The sequence below is a fragment of the Pongo abelii genome, chromosome 13, assembly GCF_028885655.2.
Source record: "Pongo abelii isolate AG06213 chromosome 13, NHGRI_mPonAbe1-v2.0_pri, whole genome shotgun sequence".
NCBI lineage: Eukaryota > Metazoa > Chordata > Mammalia > Primates > Hominidae > Pongo > Pongo abelii.
Genome location: NC_071998.2, coordinates 55,470,284 through 55,489,791, shown reverse-complemented (window position 1 = coordinate 55,489,791; position 19,508 = coordinate 55,470,284). Strand labels below are relative to the sequence as shown.

General features: G+C 36.9%; 1 protein-coding gene across 16 annotated transcripts in view; it reads right to left on the bottom strand.

The window, feature by feature from the left end:
* Positions 1–654: 654 nt before the first annotated feature.
* RFX3 (regulatory factor X3) overlaps positions 655–19,508 on the bottom strand; it is a 314,864-nt gene continuing 296,010 nt past the window's right edge. For 15 of the 16 annotated variants that reach the window (XM_054519989.2, XM_054519992.2, XM_063714234.1 and 12 more), the window contains 2 exons: positions 9,032–9,074; positions 655–5,459 (listed from right to left, as the gene is read on the bottom strand). In XM_054519989.2, the coding sequence (XP_054375964.1) occupies positions 5,221–5,459; positions 9,032–9,074 (282 nt within the window). In that variant the 3' untranslated portion in view covers positions 655–5,220. Of the gene's footprint in view, positions 5,460–9,031; positions 9,075–9,983; positions 10,047–19,508 lie in introns of all 16 variants that reach the window. The other variant, XM_054519998.2, reaches the window with a different exon arrangement.

The window sequence follows — 19,508 nt, the reverse complement described above, 5'->3', positions numbered from 1 at the left end:
ACGTTTACGGCATACTTGCACTATGCTATGGATGTCCTTTCACCAGACATCAGAATAGGTTACACTCTTATTTGCGCCCAGCGAGGGCAGCACAAGCACATCTGCAGACAACACTGCTTTCATGTTCGATCACTTAGGGAACAGAGGGAATCAAGTGCATGAAGAGATTCCCTTGAACAAAATCAGCAATGGTGTAAGCAGACTGACATTTAGAGATATCAGAAGCAGTAGTCATAGCATCTCCTGACAGATGAGCTTAAAATCAAGTGCTTTGCTCTCCATTCTATCTATATATAATTTTTTGACAAAGTATTAAAGTTTTGGAGCATAGATAAAATTATGCCCTGTGTGAAATTCCCAAACAATATTTTATGAGCGATCTAACTCCAAATAGCCTAACTGCCCCCAAAGAGTTCAGATTCTCTTAATCCACTCGAACTCGTTTCTTCCTAAGGCTTCACTTACACTTGTACTTTCTAAAGCTAAATAAATGAGATCTTTTGTTTTGTTTTGGGAAAAAAACGAAAAAAAAAGAAACTTAACCCTTTCTTTATACCTTTTAAAGGCAATCTAGGTACCTTCAATGTGCAGAAATCAGTTATGACATAGGTCTATCCAGGCCCATGTATTTGTCCTCCTTTTCTAGAGACTATGGTGTGATGCTAGAAAAGTTGATTTTTTTTTTTTCTGTAAACAGTACACTTACTTAGATGGCAGTGAATATTTGGGAATAAATATATCAAGCCCTCTTGAAGAAAAATTAAGAGTTGTATATAAAATGCAAGTGTTCGGCGTGGAAACACTTTCTCTTCCTATCCCCCCTTTAAAAAAACAGCATAATTAGACATTTGGATATAGAGTATATTTTACCGGTCTAAGTCTAAATAAATGATCTGAAAGGCTTTTGTCCCCCATTGTATATCTTACAATGCTCAAAGGGTTAATACAAGGCATTACATCAAAGGGGTTTTCTAATACTAGAACTAAGCACTGAATTAATGCTTCTATTCCAGTTTTTAAAAATCACCAAACTTGCAGAAATACTAGGATTCCATTAATTGATTCGTTCTAACCATATACATGAAGGTTGTTCTGATCTAGCAACAAGCCCAATTTTCAATAGCACTGCATGCCAATCCTCCTCCCCCATGATCTGTTGTGATTCAAAGAGATCACAAAAGTTCTGATCTCAATTTTTGGATGGTTGTTATTTTCTCACCAAGAATGTGTGTGTCCGGGGGATATAATAAAGGTCAATTTATTGTATATAACCACTGCCTCAAATTGTACACAAAGATGACTTGCCAAGTTTTTTCTTTCTACTTGTGTCCACACAGGGAGGACCAACATCACAGTGACACATTTTTTTTTCCTTTTACACTAATGTTTCAAGCACAGCATTATTTTAGACATTTCAAATATATCATCTGAGGAATTTTTAAAAATTTGAAAATGCATTTAGCACTTTTAGACAGTGCATTCATATAAAAAGATTCATGATTACGGCACTAAAACCGTATTCATTCCTGAATAACTTTTACAGCATTCTACAAGAACATATTCATTTTTACTTGTCTACTACAAATCAAAGGCAGTCAATGCTGCACACTACTAATTTTAGGTATGCAGTGTTAAAACCATTTTCTAAATTTTACTTTTGTTTTTAAAGTACACCATCTAAAGAGAGGTGCATAAACCGTGCTATACAGTACAAGAAAAATCACACAAAGGAAAGCAGATTTCTGAAAAGGCAGTAAGACTTATACAGTCAGTCCAAACACAGTTTGGATGAAAATCCTGAATAAGTGACTAGCAACTTGATAGCCAAAGAAAAAATTGAAAATTGGGCCCTGTCTTCCAAGGAGATGGTTCATCCATTCCACCCTATTGTTCACTGGTTTCATGAATGCAAATCTTTTGAGTATGATTTTCAAACTATATGTCAAGATCAAACTATACCCATGATACTCAATCCTATCATATGAAAATATCTTTTCTGAAACTTAAAAACAGTCAACATACCTTCCTTACATTCTTCCTCACTGAAAGTGTAGCACTTGGTTTATGTAGGTATATTTCATGACTAGTGATTGGTTATAATTGCAAGAAATACAAAGAAGTCTTAAAATGTGTACTTGTGTCATTTGTGAATAAATCTGTTAAGAGTGTTAGTGTCTAATATTATTTAGAAAACCCACAGTTTCAATGAACGAAAAAAGGGAAAAATGGAAATAAATGCAATAAATGTGATTGCTCAATTTGCTCAAATGTATAAATTGTTTTCATTTTCTCATATATTTTTCACAATTCAAATTCGAAATTGATGAAAATGTTTGTGTGTATGTGCGTGCATGTTTTACTGTGAACTACAAATAACTAGAAGTAGCATAAACCATAGGTCTTCTTTTTATGTTTTGATCCAAACTACTTACACTAATCACAAAGAATATTCCTAAATATTCATAAAGGAGATCAGAATATTTTTATTGAGTCAAGTTCAAATGTAATAATGTTTATTAGTTCTTAATCTGTCCTAATTTAGAACAAACCATGAACAATTGGAAGAAATGTTGAATCCTGGAGCATCCCCGATCCCTAAGCCTCATCAATCTAAATTTGCCCATTATTATCAGATTCCTGTAATGATACAAATATATCCAACATTAAGTTAAACAATGATAATAAATACATTTAAAGTCATTCAATAAACGAAATGAAACCAGTAAATACATTTGGTCCCATACAGATATAGTATCACTCAAAGGATGGCGAGTAGAGACAGGAAACTGAAAAAATTCAGAAAGGAGAGCCAAAATGAAGAGTGTTTTTTCAATTTTTGATTTTAATTTTACCTGTAAACACTTCCTATGCACAATGAAGTAGATACATGAACTTTTGCAGCTTATTATGTTTTGTTTGCCTTTTGTGTGTGTGTTTTGGTATAAATCTATTGTCTTTTTGGGAGGAAAAAGGGGGACAGTAATTTAAATGACCTTTAGATGAAGGTGATGCTACTATGCTAGTGAAGACTTTCAAATATATGAGTGAGTTGTATAATAAAAAATTTGGATCAGTTTTTAAAATTACATCTAAAATATTTAAATTTTACTTAAGAAATGTTATTGATGTTATTTGAGTAGTCTGAGGCAATCAAGCAACAACAGCTTAAATACACTGTGTATTACCCAATAAGCCATTTGGTATTTCTAACTTTACAGACTGGCTCACCTCTTCTTTCCAACCCCCCACCCCCCTTACCCCAATACCACTGGAAAGATAAACATCTTGGGTTTAATATAGGCCTCATTTGATAATCTGTCAATCATTTTGTGCTTTCCTTTTTTTTGGCTTTATTATCTATTTATTTTTGCTAATTCGTTTTTTTACAACTATTTAAATGAACAGATGTGCCTTTCTTGTGTTTTAATCATTAAATAATTTGAGTGCTTAAAAGAACCTTGGCTTTTCATGCAAATTAAAATGGGGCTGGGTGTAACTCTCTAGGATCTCACCTTCTGACTTTATAGCAGACTCCTGCCCCATGGGCACTCATGTGTCCATGTGGACACACCAGCACCTAGACACACAGACAAACATTTAGACTGAAAAGATGCACTTCGATAAGTACCTGCTTACTTTGTTAACTTTCTAAAATTGTAACTAAATAAGAATGGTCTAAAACATATATGATTTTATGTAACAAGTTGGTATTAAAACTAGCCTGCTATTCCACACCCTTAAGCAATCTGATTTGTAATCAAGTAATATTCAGCTCTAAGAATAAAAAATAGATCCACGGTCACTCAAAGAGGGAAACTGATTTTTGTCTTTATGTTTTGCTTTGTTTTCCCTAAATTTCCTTTGAAGAACATGTCACCTGTCCTTACTTCAGGAATCTGAAAATGACAGGCACACTTTGTCAAATGGATTGAAGAGTTAGTCACATGAACAAAATAAACCTTACTAAACCTTAGCTTCAGTTCTGTTTTAAGGCACCATGTAATAGCCGAGGTACGATGATCCCTGATGTACATTCTTCAATGGCAATGGTCCATCCAGCCACCTATCCAAATCCTACAGAATTGGGGATAAGTAACAGTGAGGTGTGCCAGTTACACTGCCTTCAGGTTCTGTTTACAATTTAAATCCACATACTTTAGAAACCAGGAAATAGTTTTGAAGGAAATAACGTTATGTAGGTTGCTACATTCCTTGCATTCTATAAATTCTCATTTATAATAGCAGCATATTGAACTACTATTAGGAAAAAGACCTGGAATAAAAGAAAGTCATCCAAATGGAATGGTTTCCTGTATGTCCAGCTCAGCATAAGTAGCATGTACACTTAAAAAAAAAAGTCAAGTCATTTTTTTCTGCTTCAGTATCTAACTATAATAGCCCCCACTTACCAGCAGAATGCATCTGTGCAGTGGTCCCAAATACAGAATCAGTAGTCTTTAAACAGAGGAATTGGTATGCAAATCATAGTTAAAATTCAATGTTTAACGGAAGCTTGCATTGTTAACATGGTTTAATAATTATGTACACAAATTATGTACATATTAGCATAATCTCTTGCAATTCTGTCATTTACTCTGAACTGATAAATGTACAGCTCAATTTTTCCTCAGAGAAAAATAGATGACCTTCCAAACCCTCTAGCACTATAATAAAAATGCTCTGTATTTTCTCTCCATACTCAAAATGTTATCAAAATAGTGTCTTATGGTTCTGTCCAATGAAAAGCACCTTTCAAAAGCAAATTTGATGCATCTGCTGCCAAATGGGCATGCCTCCAGTGTAAATCAAAAAAATCATTTCTTTTGATATTTCACAGAAGTGCATCTAATTAAAAAACTTACACATGAAATCATACACCAAGACTAACAATCAACAATAAAATATTTTAAGCTACAAAAAATGTAAATTACTTTTTAATTATAAGAAAACAAAACATTGACATTAAGTGTTGTAAAAATCCTTCCTGACACCTGAAACTAAGGGGAAAAATTCATTATTAAGAGGCAAATAATTTGTTTACGTTAAAAAAAAAAAGATCTGGCAAAATACATACACCCATTCCATTTCACAACTCCAAAAAGTTAATGTTCAGCACAGATAGAATTTGACAACAGTCGACCTTCAGGCTTATTAAATTTTCAACTTAAGCCCAATATCAACAGGGTTAATGTAAGCTGGAAAAATACGCTTTAATATTCTTTAGACTGCAGTGTAGGTATTTCCTGTAGCGCTGCACTGTCTGATAGTCTGAGTACTTGTGACAATGTGCTCGCTGTGAATTGGATTCAGGAGGCTTGGTTGCACGCCAGTCTCGAGAACAGGCTGCATGCAGCCCACTGGAAATGCCTGGCTCAGCTCTGTTTTCTCTCTTTTGGCTTGAGGCTCTGAAGAGTCATCCAGTTCTTCATCCATTTCACTTTCTACTTCACTGCCTTCATCTGCACAAACAAATAATACCAAGACTATCATCAAAGACAAATTAGAAAATAACAATCAACACGTGCTTTAGAAACACTTTACTATAGGACATTAAGAAAGCAACAGCTTAGCTCTTCTCAGGAAACAAAGCTTAGAGGTTTTCATCAGATTTTATTCATATCAATGCTGTACTGATGCATCTATAATTCTTTCAAACACAGTGAGATTAATTTACTTTTGGCAATTTGTGATTGATATTTCGTTAACTTTTTAAAAAAAGGCCTTTGGAATTTCCCTAAGTGTCTATATTAAATAATGGCATAATTTGTGTCATAATAAAGTAGTCACTTTGGTATGTTATGCTGGCTTTTGGGGAATGTACTGAGCTGAAAACGCAAACACAAAAAACGTTTTGTTTCCTCCAAAAATCTACACTAAATATAAATTTTATCTATGCTTGTGTTAATGTGAGTAAGACCTCTGTTGATTCTTAATATTACTATTCCATGTATAAACAGAGGCTGCTGTAAGACTTTCTGGCACTCATCAGTGTTATAGACAGTCACAGTATTAAATAAAACCTTAATTTTTATTATAAAAATTATTAAGGTTGAGGCAGTAGTATCAGATTAAAAATGTGCAATGGATTTCCATTCTTGGCAACTGATACTGTTAATAGCTGGTATTCATTTCTGGAAATTAAATGCATTATATAGTCACTGTTACCCCCAAATTGTAATACATTTTATATTAACTAAAGCATCATTGTAATAGAATGCCATTTAATTTTTTCCAGTATGCACTGTTAAAATTCAAAAGTACATTAGAGAGAGAAAATGCACATATACAGCTTTACTATTGTGTGAGAGTCTCCTCAGAATACCTCTTCATGAGGGATAATTACAGTGGCTTGTATAAACAGAGGCAGGTCTCCATTCTCTACTGTTCTATGGCATATCACATACAATGAATGTGCAACAAGTATCTCTTTAGTCAGATTAAGTTGGATTCTTTGCAAGCAGTAAGATTTTAGCTTTACCACTTGGCAGACACCCACAGCAAAAATCTCTGCTAATGCAGCTGTCTCTATAAACAAGGCCCCTTGACTTTTCTTATTTCATTATGATTGGGGCAAAGTTTGTTCTAGAAAAAAGCAGTGAGAGGTAAAAGGGCTTCCATATATGGTTGTACAGTGTACAGCCACCAGGAGCAAGGTCTGAGAAATGGCAATTTGTGATTAAACAGGTGGAGATTAACATGCATTACCTAGAAATGTGTGTCATGCATTAGTGACCAATAAAACAAAGAAGTGCTCTTAGATGAGGCAAAAGACATCTTGGCCCACCTACTTTATCAAGTTACCTTTTTGCCTCTGGAAAATGAACTTAATGATAATATTTGAGTGTGTTGGAACAAGTATATTCAAAGGGTTGAAGGGCTACAGGGAGAGGGATACCTTTTGTAGACATTTAGTTCATCAGGAGGGTATACTTGAAACATGTTTGCATGACATGTTTTGGTTTTTCATGTTTTTATACATAAAACAAAAATGTCTATAAGGATCTTAACACAAACTCTTCATGGTGGCAGTCTCTTATGGTTGTGATAATAAAGCTTTACTTTCTACAGTTTCTAATTCTCTGTATTATTTGAAATTTTTCTATGGAGCAAATATCCCTTATATTATCAAGAACAAGAATTCTCATTTTGTGGGAGAAGCCCTCAAAACCTCCTAGGATTTCACATTCAATCTTTAGGCCCTGAGTATGCCCATCTGGCTCTATCTCAAGAGCCATCAAGAGGTCTGGGGGTAAATGGGACCAGCGTGGCCACATCCAGCAGGTGAGGACAAGTCACACTGCTTCTCTGCTCCCTGTCCACAGACTTCCCTGTGCCTAAGAAATTAGTGTCAAAATAATAAAAAAGAGAGCACTGAAAAGACAAAAGCTCATTTTCAGGCAGGGAGGGCAGTGGAGACAAAGTAAGGAAAGTCCTTCTGTCTATTTTGTTGTGGATGGAAAGAGTAGTGAGATAATGGACTGGACAAACTTAAGTGTTCCAGGTAGGTTTTGCTTAGGTCTATCTCTGGGTGACAGGTTTCCTTTGGAGAACCTACAAAGCAACTTATAAAAGCAAGCCCATTCTCCAGGTCCTAAGGACAAAGGAATGTAATTCTGTAGACATTTTATGCTTCTATAAAAACTCGAAGACACTTTCTAGGAATCTACTTCAGGTTATGGAAATTTGGTGCATAAAGACTAAAATTAGGTGCTACAGGAGTTTACAGAAGACTGTGGTTCAGCACTGTGTGAAGAAGCCTGGCTGGAATTCAGTCTCTGACTGAGCAGTAAAACTCTACTGTCCTTCTGGACACCCTGGGATGAAATCCCTAAATTTGGGTTATGAGGCTTTGGTGTGAGTATATCATCAGTGTTGCTTTATGTGGGACATGGGTATCAATTACCACCTTTCTTGCTCTAAAATTACTAATTAATATCATCATTGACTTATTTTTCTAAGGGTTATTTGGTTAATGCTATAGAGTATATATTTGTAGCAACAATTTTTTTGGCTATAATTTTCTAATTTCCCTGCGTTGCTAGTGTACTGAGTATCTTAATATTGCACACTTTGGCGAACAGCACTGAACCTCTTTACAGACTCCCCACATACTTCCTTTCACCTCATTTTGCCCAGTGGCTCTGGCCTGGAAGGGCTAAGTGCATAGTTCTCCCCAATTTTTGTGCATTTTGTACCTGTCGCCGATAGTCAATAACCTTAACAATTCTTTAAAACCTCAAGAGACCTCCCACCCTCCGCCACCTTTTAAAAGAAAGGGCTCTGTTTCCTGCAGTGTTTAATAGAAAATTTACTTGTTTTTAAAAATTGCACTGGTATTTTTATCAGTATTGTTTTGCTTCTGCTCTGCTTATAAAGGTGGGTAAGATTTGCGTGCTCTATCCGCATTCTATCTCCCCCTAAGTCCACCTTGCTTTTTTTATTGTGTTATTTTGTTGATCCTGAGGTTCTTCAGAAATATATATCATGTTATCATATTATACTGTATATCAGAGTGGCAATGCTGGTATTAAAATTTCAGAAGTATATATGTTACCTTCTTCATCTATACCACTACTAATCTTGCATTTACAGTAAACCTCACTGCTATCTCTGAGTTCTTTTTCTACACACAAGTAGGTACTGGTGAGGTAGGTGAGCCGAGGAATCTTTTTTCTTGCCTGGTAGGCCTTGAATAAAAATGTCTTATCCAATTTTATCACTTATCTCCAGGACTCTAGCCATGGTCAGAAATAATTTCTTGTTGCTTGTAATGAACTTCAGGCAAAAAGTATAAAGAACTTTATAACTACATTTAAATTCAGTTACCTGCATTTAATATACCTCATATGTAGAAGGCATAGGGATGGGGAAAAATGAAGAAATAATGAAAAGACAGGAGTTTCCTATTTATCTAGGATTTGTATGCCACTTCCACAAAATCAGAGTGTTGAAAACATATACTGTATTTTCCTCTATGAGAATTTATTAGCAAATAAAAGTTCTTAAAATGTACACTATTTTCGATTCTTACCTTTATCCAGATTTCCAGGAGACATGGCATTTAAATCACCAAACTGCAAAACAATAGTCATTTGTGCAATAGTTAATATAGGGCAGAATAAAATAATACTCTATCAGTCTGTGGTAAAAATGCCAATCTATGACTCTTTAAAACTGTAAACTAGTGGCCATTTTGATCTCTAATTACATGGATCACATAATTTTCCAATCAAACTTGTCAAATTTGAACAGTTTAAATTATGTCACAATTTAGCTGTCTTAGCCTCTTTGCAGAAGGATAACAATTTTCTCTGCTTTCCTTGCTCCATTTTACCTTTTATTATTTCAACTCAGCAATGAAGAAATAGGAGCCTGGATGATTTGGATGAAGACTGATGTGGCAAAATGAATTTGGAAAAGCCCCAATCAAGCAGGACACATCAGCTCCACCCCCCATACTTGGCAGATGAGTCCACCTGGAAGTCTCTACGTTAGAGAAGCAATATCCAGCAGTTTGGCTGAACTCTATTTTTAAAGCTTTTGTTAGGAAAAATGAAAATATAATAGAAACTCCAAAATTGAGGGTATTTGTTTTTACAAAATCTTTGAGACTTCTCTCAGATAATAGGGTCTCACTTTAAAAAGAAAAGCATCTGATCATTACTAATGCCAACAAAAAGAGCTTGAAACAATATAGAACAATTAATAGCCTTCGGCTTAGACATTATTTTCTAACTTTTAGTTCAATAGTTTGATAATTTTACAATGAGAAAACACATTTTGAAAATCTCAGGGTGAACAAAGATGGATACACTGAAATAAAAATTGAATAGAGTAACAAAGCTAATCAAAAAATGGTGAAGAGAAACTGCAAAGCATCTACTTTTAAAACAGTAAACCTTACTTTTTAAGGTAATAAGTCATTATTAGAAATTCAGACTTCTCAACAGGCTTAGAAAGGATGAGGCAGAAATTCTACTTACATTCGGAAGTTTGCTTATAAAGAGTTCCATGATAGGAGTATTTTTTTCATCTACAAGGTTTGTCTATAAAGTAATAAAACTGATCTTATTTTGCAAACATACACATATTTTTTTCCTTACCTAGACAAGTACTGTTCTTCATAGTAGCTACCTTGGGAGCTTATACATTTATTCCAAGGTCCAGGGTTCTGGAATCCCTCTTTGACAATTTCAAGAGTTAGTTTATGCATCATTAGGAAAGCCCATCTTGTTATTTTACATCCAACTATGGCTCCAAACAACACTCCAGATTTTATTTACTACACTTGGTCCTGGGATGATTTGACTACTCAACAAAATTAAATTCACCTCTGCCACAATTCAGGTTACTTAAAATAATGTCATTTTACCTTTATTTCTTAGCATTTCAGAGGCATTCCACAACATTTTTAAGCCATAGCAGCATTACTGGAACAAATGTGTAGCCTTCCTAGGTGACTGCTTTGAAGGAGACAGGGGCCTCCTAGACATGTAATTATTAGTATGTTTATTTGAAAGTCTGCCCCACTGTTTTAGAGCTATTTTTTAGAGTTATTAAAAGTAATGGAAAAAACCGCTATTACTTTTGTACCAACCTAATACATCCCACGGGGCAACAAATATGAATCATAAATACTGAAGTTTTGCAGTTGTTCTTGATCACATAGGTCAGGTCTTTGTATAAGTCTAAATAAAAATCCAGTGTAAATTATGTGGGTTTTCTTGAATTAAATAATATAATCTAAACAACAAAAACCCAAAGGGATTCTTCATCAATTTTTGGTATTATTTAAATATTTTAGAACTATAAACAGAGAATGTTCAAAACTGAAGGATCATTTAAAGGTTATTACTAACTGACATAACACAAGAAGATATAGATTTAAGGGAACACTTAACACTTAAGTTCTCGAAAGGAGTTGGCAGTGATGCTTCTAAACATACCTTTAAACTGATAAAAAGTGAGTATTCTATTTGCTGTTGAAAAGTCTCTGAAAGTTGTTTGTAGTTAAGTTATTATTGCTATTGCTGATCAATAATATCACACAAAGTGTCTAAAACCAAACTCTGGACATGTTAGAAAATTCTCTTCAAAAGAAACATTGCATTTAGTTGCTACTTAACTCTGAAAACATGACAACTTCCTTAACACAAAGATTTTCCTTAGATGTTTCTACTTAATGTGAATAATACATTTGATAATTCAGAGTCTGAAAACAGAAACCAAAACAGCTGAAATCTCAGTGATTGTTATTATCATTAACAAAAATCCAGTTATATACTAAATTCCGAGGCTTGTCATTATGCACTATGGGGGACAATGTACAAAGAATCTCAGAGACACTGTCAATGCCTCTAGGTGTCTCTGGGATCAACGACAAAGTTTCACATGTACAGCAAATACAGAGAGTAGATTAAAAATTTTAAAAATCCTGTGAAGAAGAGATAAGATTTTACTATCCTACAGAGCTGAAGGTAAAGGCTTTTATATGCATTTTACATGTGAGGGGACCATAGATGTAAAGTTACAGAGGAAAAAACACTTTAACCCTATAGATAGGCTGAATGAGATCCGCAAAATCAGTTCACTTACTCATTTAGTCAATACATATTTACTGAGGATTTACTACGTGCCAGGCACTATGCCAGCCAATTCTAGTCAGATCAATTTGGAAATATTCCTGTCTTCAGGAGGTAAGTAGCAGACATTCCCTATATTCTGAAGGGTAGGTAGGTTAGCAGAAAAATCAGCGCTTAGGAAACCTCAGGGAAGGTTTTAGAAGTATAGGGTTCAAGTCTCAGAAATGAAAACCAATTGCATGGGTTTATGGCATGCAACAGGTCAAGCAGCAGGAAGGAAGGGTATGAACAGTGGCAGGGAAGATTGAGAGCAGGCAGAAGAAAAATAGTACCATAGATAGGGGCCAGATGACAAGATTAGGCCAGCACAAATCAAAAACAGAAGAGAGGTCAGGCATGGTGGCTCACACCAGTAATCCCAGCACTTTGGGAGGCTGAGGCGGGTGGATCACCTGAGGTCAGGAGTTCAAGATCAGCCTGACCAACATAGTGAAACCCCATCTCCACTAAAAATACAAAAATTAGCTGGGCATGGTGGCGGAGGCAGAGAATCACTTGAATCTGGGAGGCGAAGGTTGCAGTGGGCTGAGATCATGCCACTGCACTCCAGCCTGAGCAACAGGAGTGAAACTCTGTCTCAAAAACAAGCAAGCAAGCAAGCAAGCAAACAAAAAACAGAAGAGGAGGAAGCAGTAAAAGATTTAGACGAAAAAAAAAGGAAGCTCACAAGAAACTATAGCAATTATTATGAAGTTACAGCATCACAAATTGGGAAAACTTACTGTTTTGTAATTTCTCCTCTTGCACAAAGGATTAGAGGGGGCTACTCTTCATTGACGTGACATCTTACCACTTATAAGGTGTGTCTGCGGTTCAGTATACGGTAGGCTTTCTCTCAAACAGACTGCGAGTGTCACACTGTCAATACTGCTTCCCTGAAGAGGCTTTCCTGGCAGCCCTATCTTGAGTATCACCATCCCTGTCACTCTCAGTCACCGCTTCATGCTCACTTCCTACAAAGCACCCACCACAACCTGCAGCACTTATTTTGTTTCCTCACCTAATATATGTCTTCCCAACCAAAATGTCACTGCCATGGGTAAGAAATTTCATTTGTTCTCTTCATAAATGTATCCCACCTGGTATAGTGCCTGATACATATTAAAGGCTGAATAAATACTTACCAGATGAATGAATTTACTTCCTCATTTCAGCCTCACCAAAACAACTTAGGAATTTGGCAAGTTAAGTGTTTAGATTTCATCTTACAGCTATTCAAAACAATGAGTTGATTAGTCTAATGTCATGTAGTAAATATGGTGTTGTTAGATTTGAGACCAGATATTCTCCTTGGTTTAGAATCTGAGAGAGAGAGAGAGAGAGAGAGAGAGGGAGAAAGAGAGAAATGGGATGGGATGTGGGGTGAGAGAGGGAGGGGAGGGAGGGGAAGGGAACAGAGAGAGACAGACAGAGAGAAACACCCACACATGGAGGAAGAAATATAAATTAAGGGATTTTAAAAGTGCTCTGGAGTTAGAAAGTATATGGCCTTCAGCGTATGAATTCACATTCCATCAGTCAGAGAGATAAATAGGAAACGTTCCAAAGAGAAACTAGAACAGACAGTAGAGACAGCATGTCTATTGTTGAGAGAAGAAATACTTCCTGTCCTATAGACTATTTCCTCTAGGTCCTGACTAGGGTCAAAATAATGAACACCTCACTGGACAACAGCAGTCTGGGAAATGCATGCTCAAGGCAGCCAGTGAGAGTCTATTAGCACAAATATTCGTGTAAGACTAGCAATGTCCATGAAGTATAAGTGGGCAACAGTTTAGCACAGTCAGGGCAATGATGGGCAGGATCCCTGAGAGACCCTGGGTTGTGGCCAGGCAGCTGGATTGTCCATTACAGGATTTTGAGGCCTAGTATCTGTCCCTGAGCATGGTTACCATGAGAGGAACCTGGCTCAGCGTGGGAGAATGCAGCCCACAGGTGCATTGAAGAGACCACTGCACATTCAATTCAGCAACAGCTGACTTTTCATAGTGAGGCAGGCAAGCCTTGCTCTGTAATGTTTGGGCACTGAAACAATGCAGAGGAAGTCAGGCTGCCTAGACAGCAAACAGGTGGGGATCCATGGTGGGGGCCAAGAAACAGAGACTGGAACAGAAGTAGGAGAGAAGGAAAGAGCTCAGGGGATTGGGATGAAGACCTCACCCTTAGGGACACCTTCCCTGCTGGAAGAGCTTACCCCACCCTGAGGAGAAAGTAGTGAGTAATCACAATCACATTTATGTTATATGTATCATTAATTCTTTGTAAGCACAGCCATCGCTTGCTAATTGTTTAAGCAAATCTGTAACAAGTTCCCCAATAGTGTTAATTTGGATCTTTCCAAAGAACCAAGTTAAAGTACTTCGCATAGTGCCTGGCACATAGGAAGCACTTAACAAATGATCACCATTATCAATATTGTTATTATGTATAAATATCATCATTAACTCCCAAGAACTGTAAACCAGACATGCAGAATCAGTACGACTCTACTATCCCAGTACTCTGAAAGGATACCAAAAGCTGCATAGAAAAATTGCATCTTACAGAAAATCTCCCTGTTAGTATATCCAGATTACAGATTTACGGGTAGGCACATTTTCATCCTTCCTCTCTCTCTGTCTCTTTCTCTATTGATATGTCCAAGTCTAATATCACTATGTTAACTATCACCCACGAAACAAAATAAAACAAAACTGATAGCAGCAAAATACAAAAGTGTATGCTCTAGAAGAGGGGCTGGCACACTTTTTCAGTAAGGGACCAGATGGTAAATATTTTAGGCTTTACAGTCCATTAGGACTCTGTCACAGTTATTCAACTCTATCACCGTAGTGCAAAAATAGCCACAGATAACAGGTATATGAATGTGTGTGACATAGCTCTAATAAAACTTTACAAAAACAAGGCTGGGCACAGTGGCTTACGCTTGTAATACTAGCACTTTGGGAAGCACAGGTGTGCAGATTGCTTAAGCCCAGGAATTTGAGACCAGCCTGGGCAACATGGCAAAACCCCATCTCTACAAAAAATACAAAAAAGTTAGCTGGGCGTGGTGGCACGCGCCTGTAGTCCCAGCTAGTCGGGAGGCTAAGGTAGGAGGACCACCCTCCAAGGTGGTCGAGGCTGCAGTGAGCTGTGATCGTGCCACTGTACTCCAGCCTGGGTGACAGAGCAAGACCCAGTCTCAAAACAAACAAACAAACAAACAAAAAAACCCAAAAGCACCCCACGCCAAAATCAAACCACTTCATTTACAAAAACAGATGATGGGCTGGATATGGCCTGTGGACCACTGTTTGCTGACACCTGACTAGAGGAACAGCTCGTAAGACCCTGGAAGACCTGCTCCAGCTCATTAACAGTGAAGGGAACAGAAGATTTTTATCTTTGAGAAAGGTATATAAGGACTTGGGTCACAGGAAGGATATAGAACCAGAGCCTTCAAGAGAGGACAGCTCATGCATATGGGCATCAACTGATGAAGGTCACAAGGGAAAAAATAAGAATCAGCTTTTGAATACAGAAATGAGTTAGAAAAATAATCTTCCTCCACTTTCCCTGGGTACTTGCATATATAGGCAAAGAGAGACAGACCAAAGCTGGTGTTTAATTGTATGCATTCGTGGATGAAGACGGAAGAAGTCTACAATAACAGAAAAGATTTCATGAAAGTTTGCAAGTCAAGAGATTGGAGAAAAGTTTACATGTGTTATTCAGGTGGGGCAAGCTTCCCTAATGGAACATTTGCTCCAATTTGGATGGCAGGTGAAGATGTAAAGAGAGAGTCTAATATAGAAGTTCTCCATAGGTAAAAGCAAATAGGGAGTGTTCCAGATGATGACGGCTTTCAGGGTGGGTCATCAATGGAGAAAGGACAGTAAGATGTGTGGCAAGGAGAGGTGGAAGCAAGAAAAAATAATATACTGGAGGAAGAACCTATAATCCATAAGTTATCAATGAGCAATATTCATTCAGAGGAATATAGCTTTCTTACTGTAACATACCTATTGCTGCTGCAACAAATCACCACACTTAGTGGCTAAAAACAAGACAAACTTATTATTTTGTCATTCCGGAGGTCAGAACTTCTAAATGGGTTTGCAGTCACTAAAATCAAGGTGTTGGCAGAGTTGTGGTTCTTTCTGAAGTGTCTAGAAAAGAATTTTTTTTACCTCTTTTTCAGCTTCTAGAGGTTGTCACCATTCCTTGGTTTCTGGCCTCCTTCCATTTTCAAAGCCAGTGATGTCAGGTTGAGTCTCACACATTGCATCACTCTGACACAGATTCTTCCACCTCTCTCTTCATGTTAGTATGTAGTATTCTGCATACTAACAATGTAGTTACTCTTGTAACTACATTGGGCATGCCTGGATAATCCAGGATAATCTCCCCATTTAAATTCAACCAATTAGCAACCTTAGTTCCATTTATAACTTAATATATTCACAGGTTCCAGGGATTAAGATGTAGACATTTTAATGCCCATTCTACTGCTTATCACACAAACATAAGTTATTTTTTTAAATTATCACATTTGCTTAAGTGAAACCATATGACTTTTTTTTTTTCTAGTATTGGAGGAAACACATCCAACCAGATTAAGCTATTTGGGACATAGCAATTTTTTCCTCAATTTTGTTTATGTTCCTCACTAAGGGTAGGGTACAGTGGTATATAGGAATCAATTAATCTTTTATGATATATTTGCCACTAGTACATTTGTACTTTATTTTTCATTTACAGACTTTTAATTTTACAAACAAGTTCCTACCGGTCTGAAAGTGTTTACAGCATGCATTTCAAGGTCCAGGCTGTTGAAACCATACATGCATCTAAAAAGTCTATGACGCTCACAGACCTGAACGTTGTTAAGGAAGTTGACAAGGAAGTCATTCAGAGAAAGAAGTGGAAACCAAAATTGAGGAAACCAAAATATACTGAGGGGTGGTAGGGCCAGAGCAGTCCTAAGCTCCATATCCAAGAGAATATGTTCAAGTACACACTAAGGAAGAGGATATATCCTGGTCCTCTGGACAGTTTCATGAGCACCAACCCATGCTACCAGCTGCACCACAAGCAGCCCCGAAGACCTTGGAAAGCCCTCTGTGTCAGCACTTCTCAATGGTTCCACGAGGATCCATGCTGTGCAGAGGTGGGCAGTCAGAGGCCAAGGTGCTGGCATGTGATCAGATGGAGGAAGTGACCACAGGCAGCGGACAGAGCAGAACACACAAAGCAGACACCACATTGCCAGAAGCATTCCTGCTGACCTGGGAACATGATCATCAGCAACAGATAGTCCACATATGTGAAAATGTTAACCAGAAAAGACTACTCACTTGAGGGTCATCAGGTACCTTGGAGACCAGTTCTGCCAGCAGTGGTAACTTTAGATAAACAAATGTAAGGGAGAAAATATGTATGTGTATATGTATACATTTTGTCAGTTTCTGTGAATGAATGATTTGCTCTAGGAAAGAAGATTTTTAAGCTGTCACAGGCCCAAAGAACAAATGACTATAAACTTTTCTGAAATAGTTTCTATCTTGTGGCTGGAATAAGATATCTCTTTGGGAAGCTGCCTTTTAACTTGCTTAAATTCTATACATTATCCTTTCTCTCCACTTCACAAGTACTTATAAAACCTTTCATTCATTTCTACTATTTAAGAATTAATTCAAGTCTAGCTATGACTGTCTAGTTAGAACTAATTATGTTTATGCTTCTTCTCTAATGTTCCCATTTTCTTTTCTAATTGACTTGTTTCCCCACTCTATTTTGTTGTTTGTGTTTTTCAAAGCATCGAATTAGTTTGCCTTTGATTACCACTTTGGCTACATACCAAAGAATGCTGTTGGATTCTTTGTAATTCCATGAATCATTTGACTCAACATTCAAAAATTGTTTGCAGGGTATTCTTCCAGTAGCAGTACAGTATTATCAATGCCTTCATATGTCTTTTTTTTAATCTGTTTTATCAATTTCAACTTTAAGTTTATCTTTGTATGGTCCAAACAATGATGATCGAATTATATACATTATTACTTGGATTGTCAATGCAGAATTGATTTTTAAAAATCTAATCCAGAGTAGAAGGCAATCAAATACTTATCAGATATTTACATATTTATGGAAAGGGGAAGGAGATGGAACTAACAAAGATCAGGAACCTACTATGTGCCTGCCTGCCTGCCTATCTACTCTACTTACCTACCTAAATTAATCTTCACAAAAGGCCTATGAAAAAATGTCCTTATGCTTATTTTGTTGAGGAGAAAACTAAGACTCAAGCAATGATATTATATATAACTTTCCCAGGGTGCAAAGATATTAAATGGGAAATACAGAATTTAAATACAGGCATGGAGCACAGCATGGGAGGAACAACATAAGAAGTGGAGCCAGCCTGACCTGGGTTTGAATCACAACTCTACCACTATCCCACGCCTGAGCCTATGAAGTCAAGGCTGCAGTGAGCTGTGATTGTGCCACTGCACTCCAGCTTGGGTGACAGAGCAAGACCCTGTCTCAAAAAAAAAAAAAAAAAATTGTGTGATCCCAGACAAGTTAAACTCTTTGAGCCTTAGACTTCCCAATATATGAACAGACAGTTCATAACGTGAGGACTGAATTTGTTCATGTTTGCAAAGGGACCTAGAACAGTGCTTCTACCGTGTCACATTATCTTTAAAACTCAATTTTCAAATACTATTGCTAAAACAGTAAAATTCCATTTAATAATAAGGTCATAAGATGGTGATTTTAAAATGAAATAAATGCCTCTAGCTAAAGAGGATTCCAGGAAGCACAGTCTAAGAATGGAAGGGTAAAGTGGGCTTTGACATCAGGTTGACACTGTAAACTCAATCTAGGACTGGAGCCGGAAGTCAGTTTATGCACTGATCAAGCCATTTATGATTCAAGCCAGCAAATACCATGAGAAGGGCTGGCCTGAGAATGGATGAAGTGCTTGTGTGTGCATGTGTTTGCTGGAATGGGGGTGATTACACAACTGGAAATAGCTGATGAACTTAGATGAGTTATCAGCATGTAAACCTTGGCCTAACTGAGTGTTTCTCTCTGTTCTTCAAAGAAGTCAACGAAGAAATAGGCCCTTTAAAGCCCTTTTTAGAGAATCAGGAAGATTGTTCACACGCAGATTTGGAACTTCCTGACTCAATGCTTATCTTTCCAGCATTCCATACTTAACGTGAACTTTGCAACATTCTGAATTTTACAAATAATATATAGGTCTGCAATTTCCTATGATTTCAATTCTATTAACCTTATTTAATAAAAGTGATCAGTCCAAGGCAGGCGGATCACCTGAGGCGGATATCTTTGCACCCTGGGAAAGTTGACACCAGCCTGACCAAGATGGAGAAACCCCGTCTCTACTAAAAATACAAATACAAAATTAGCTGGGCATGGTTGCACATGCCTATAATCCCAGCTACTCGGGAGGCTGAGGCAGGAGAATCGCTTGAATCCGGGAGGCGGAGGTTGTGTCATAGTGAGCCGAGATCACCACTGCACTCTAGCCTGGGCGACAAGAGCAAAACTCCATCTCAAAGAAAAAAAAAAAAAAACAGAGATAATAAAAGTGATTCAAAAAAGGTATGTAATGGCAGCTATTCTGGATGTTTTTGATGGTGAAAAGAAATATCTTGAAATTTCAATATAAGGAATCCAGATCATTATTATTTTCTTTAAATGTCTCCCAAACAAGAACCAAATAAATCAAAGCATTTTGCATTTAGCATTGATACATGGTTTTACAACCGAGGAAAAGGTTGCTGACTTTAATTTCTAGTTTTATAATATTTGCAAGGATTATTAACATTCCATTTGGTAAAACCTTGTTTC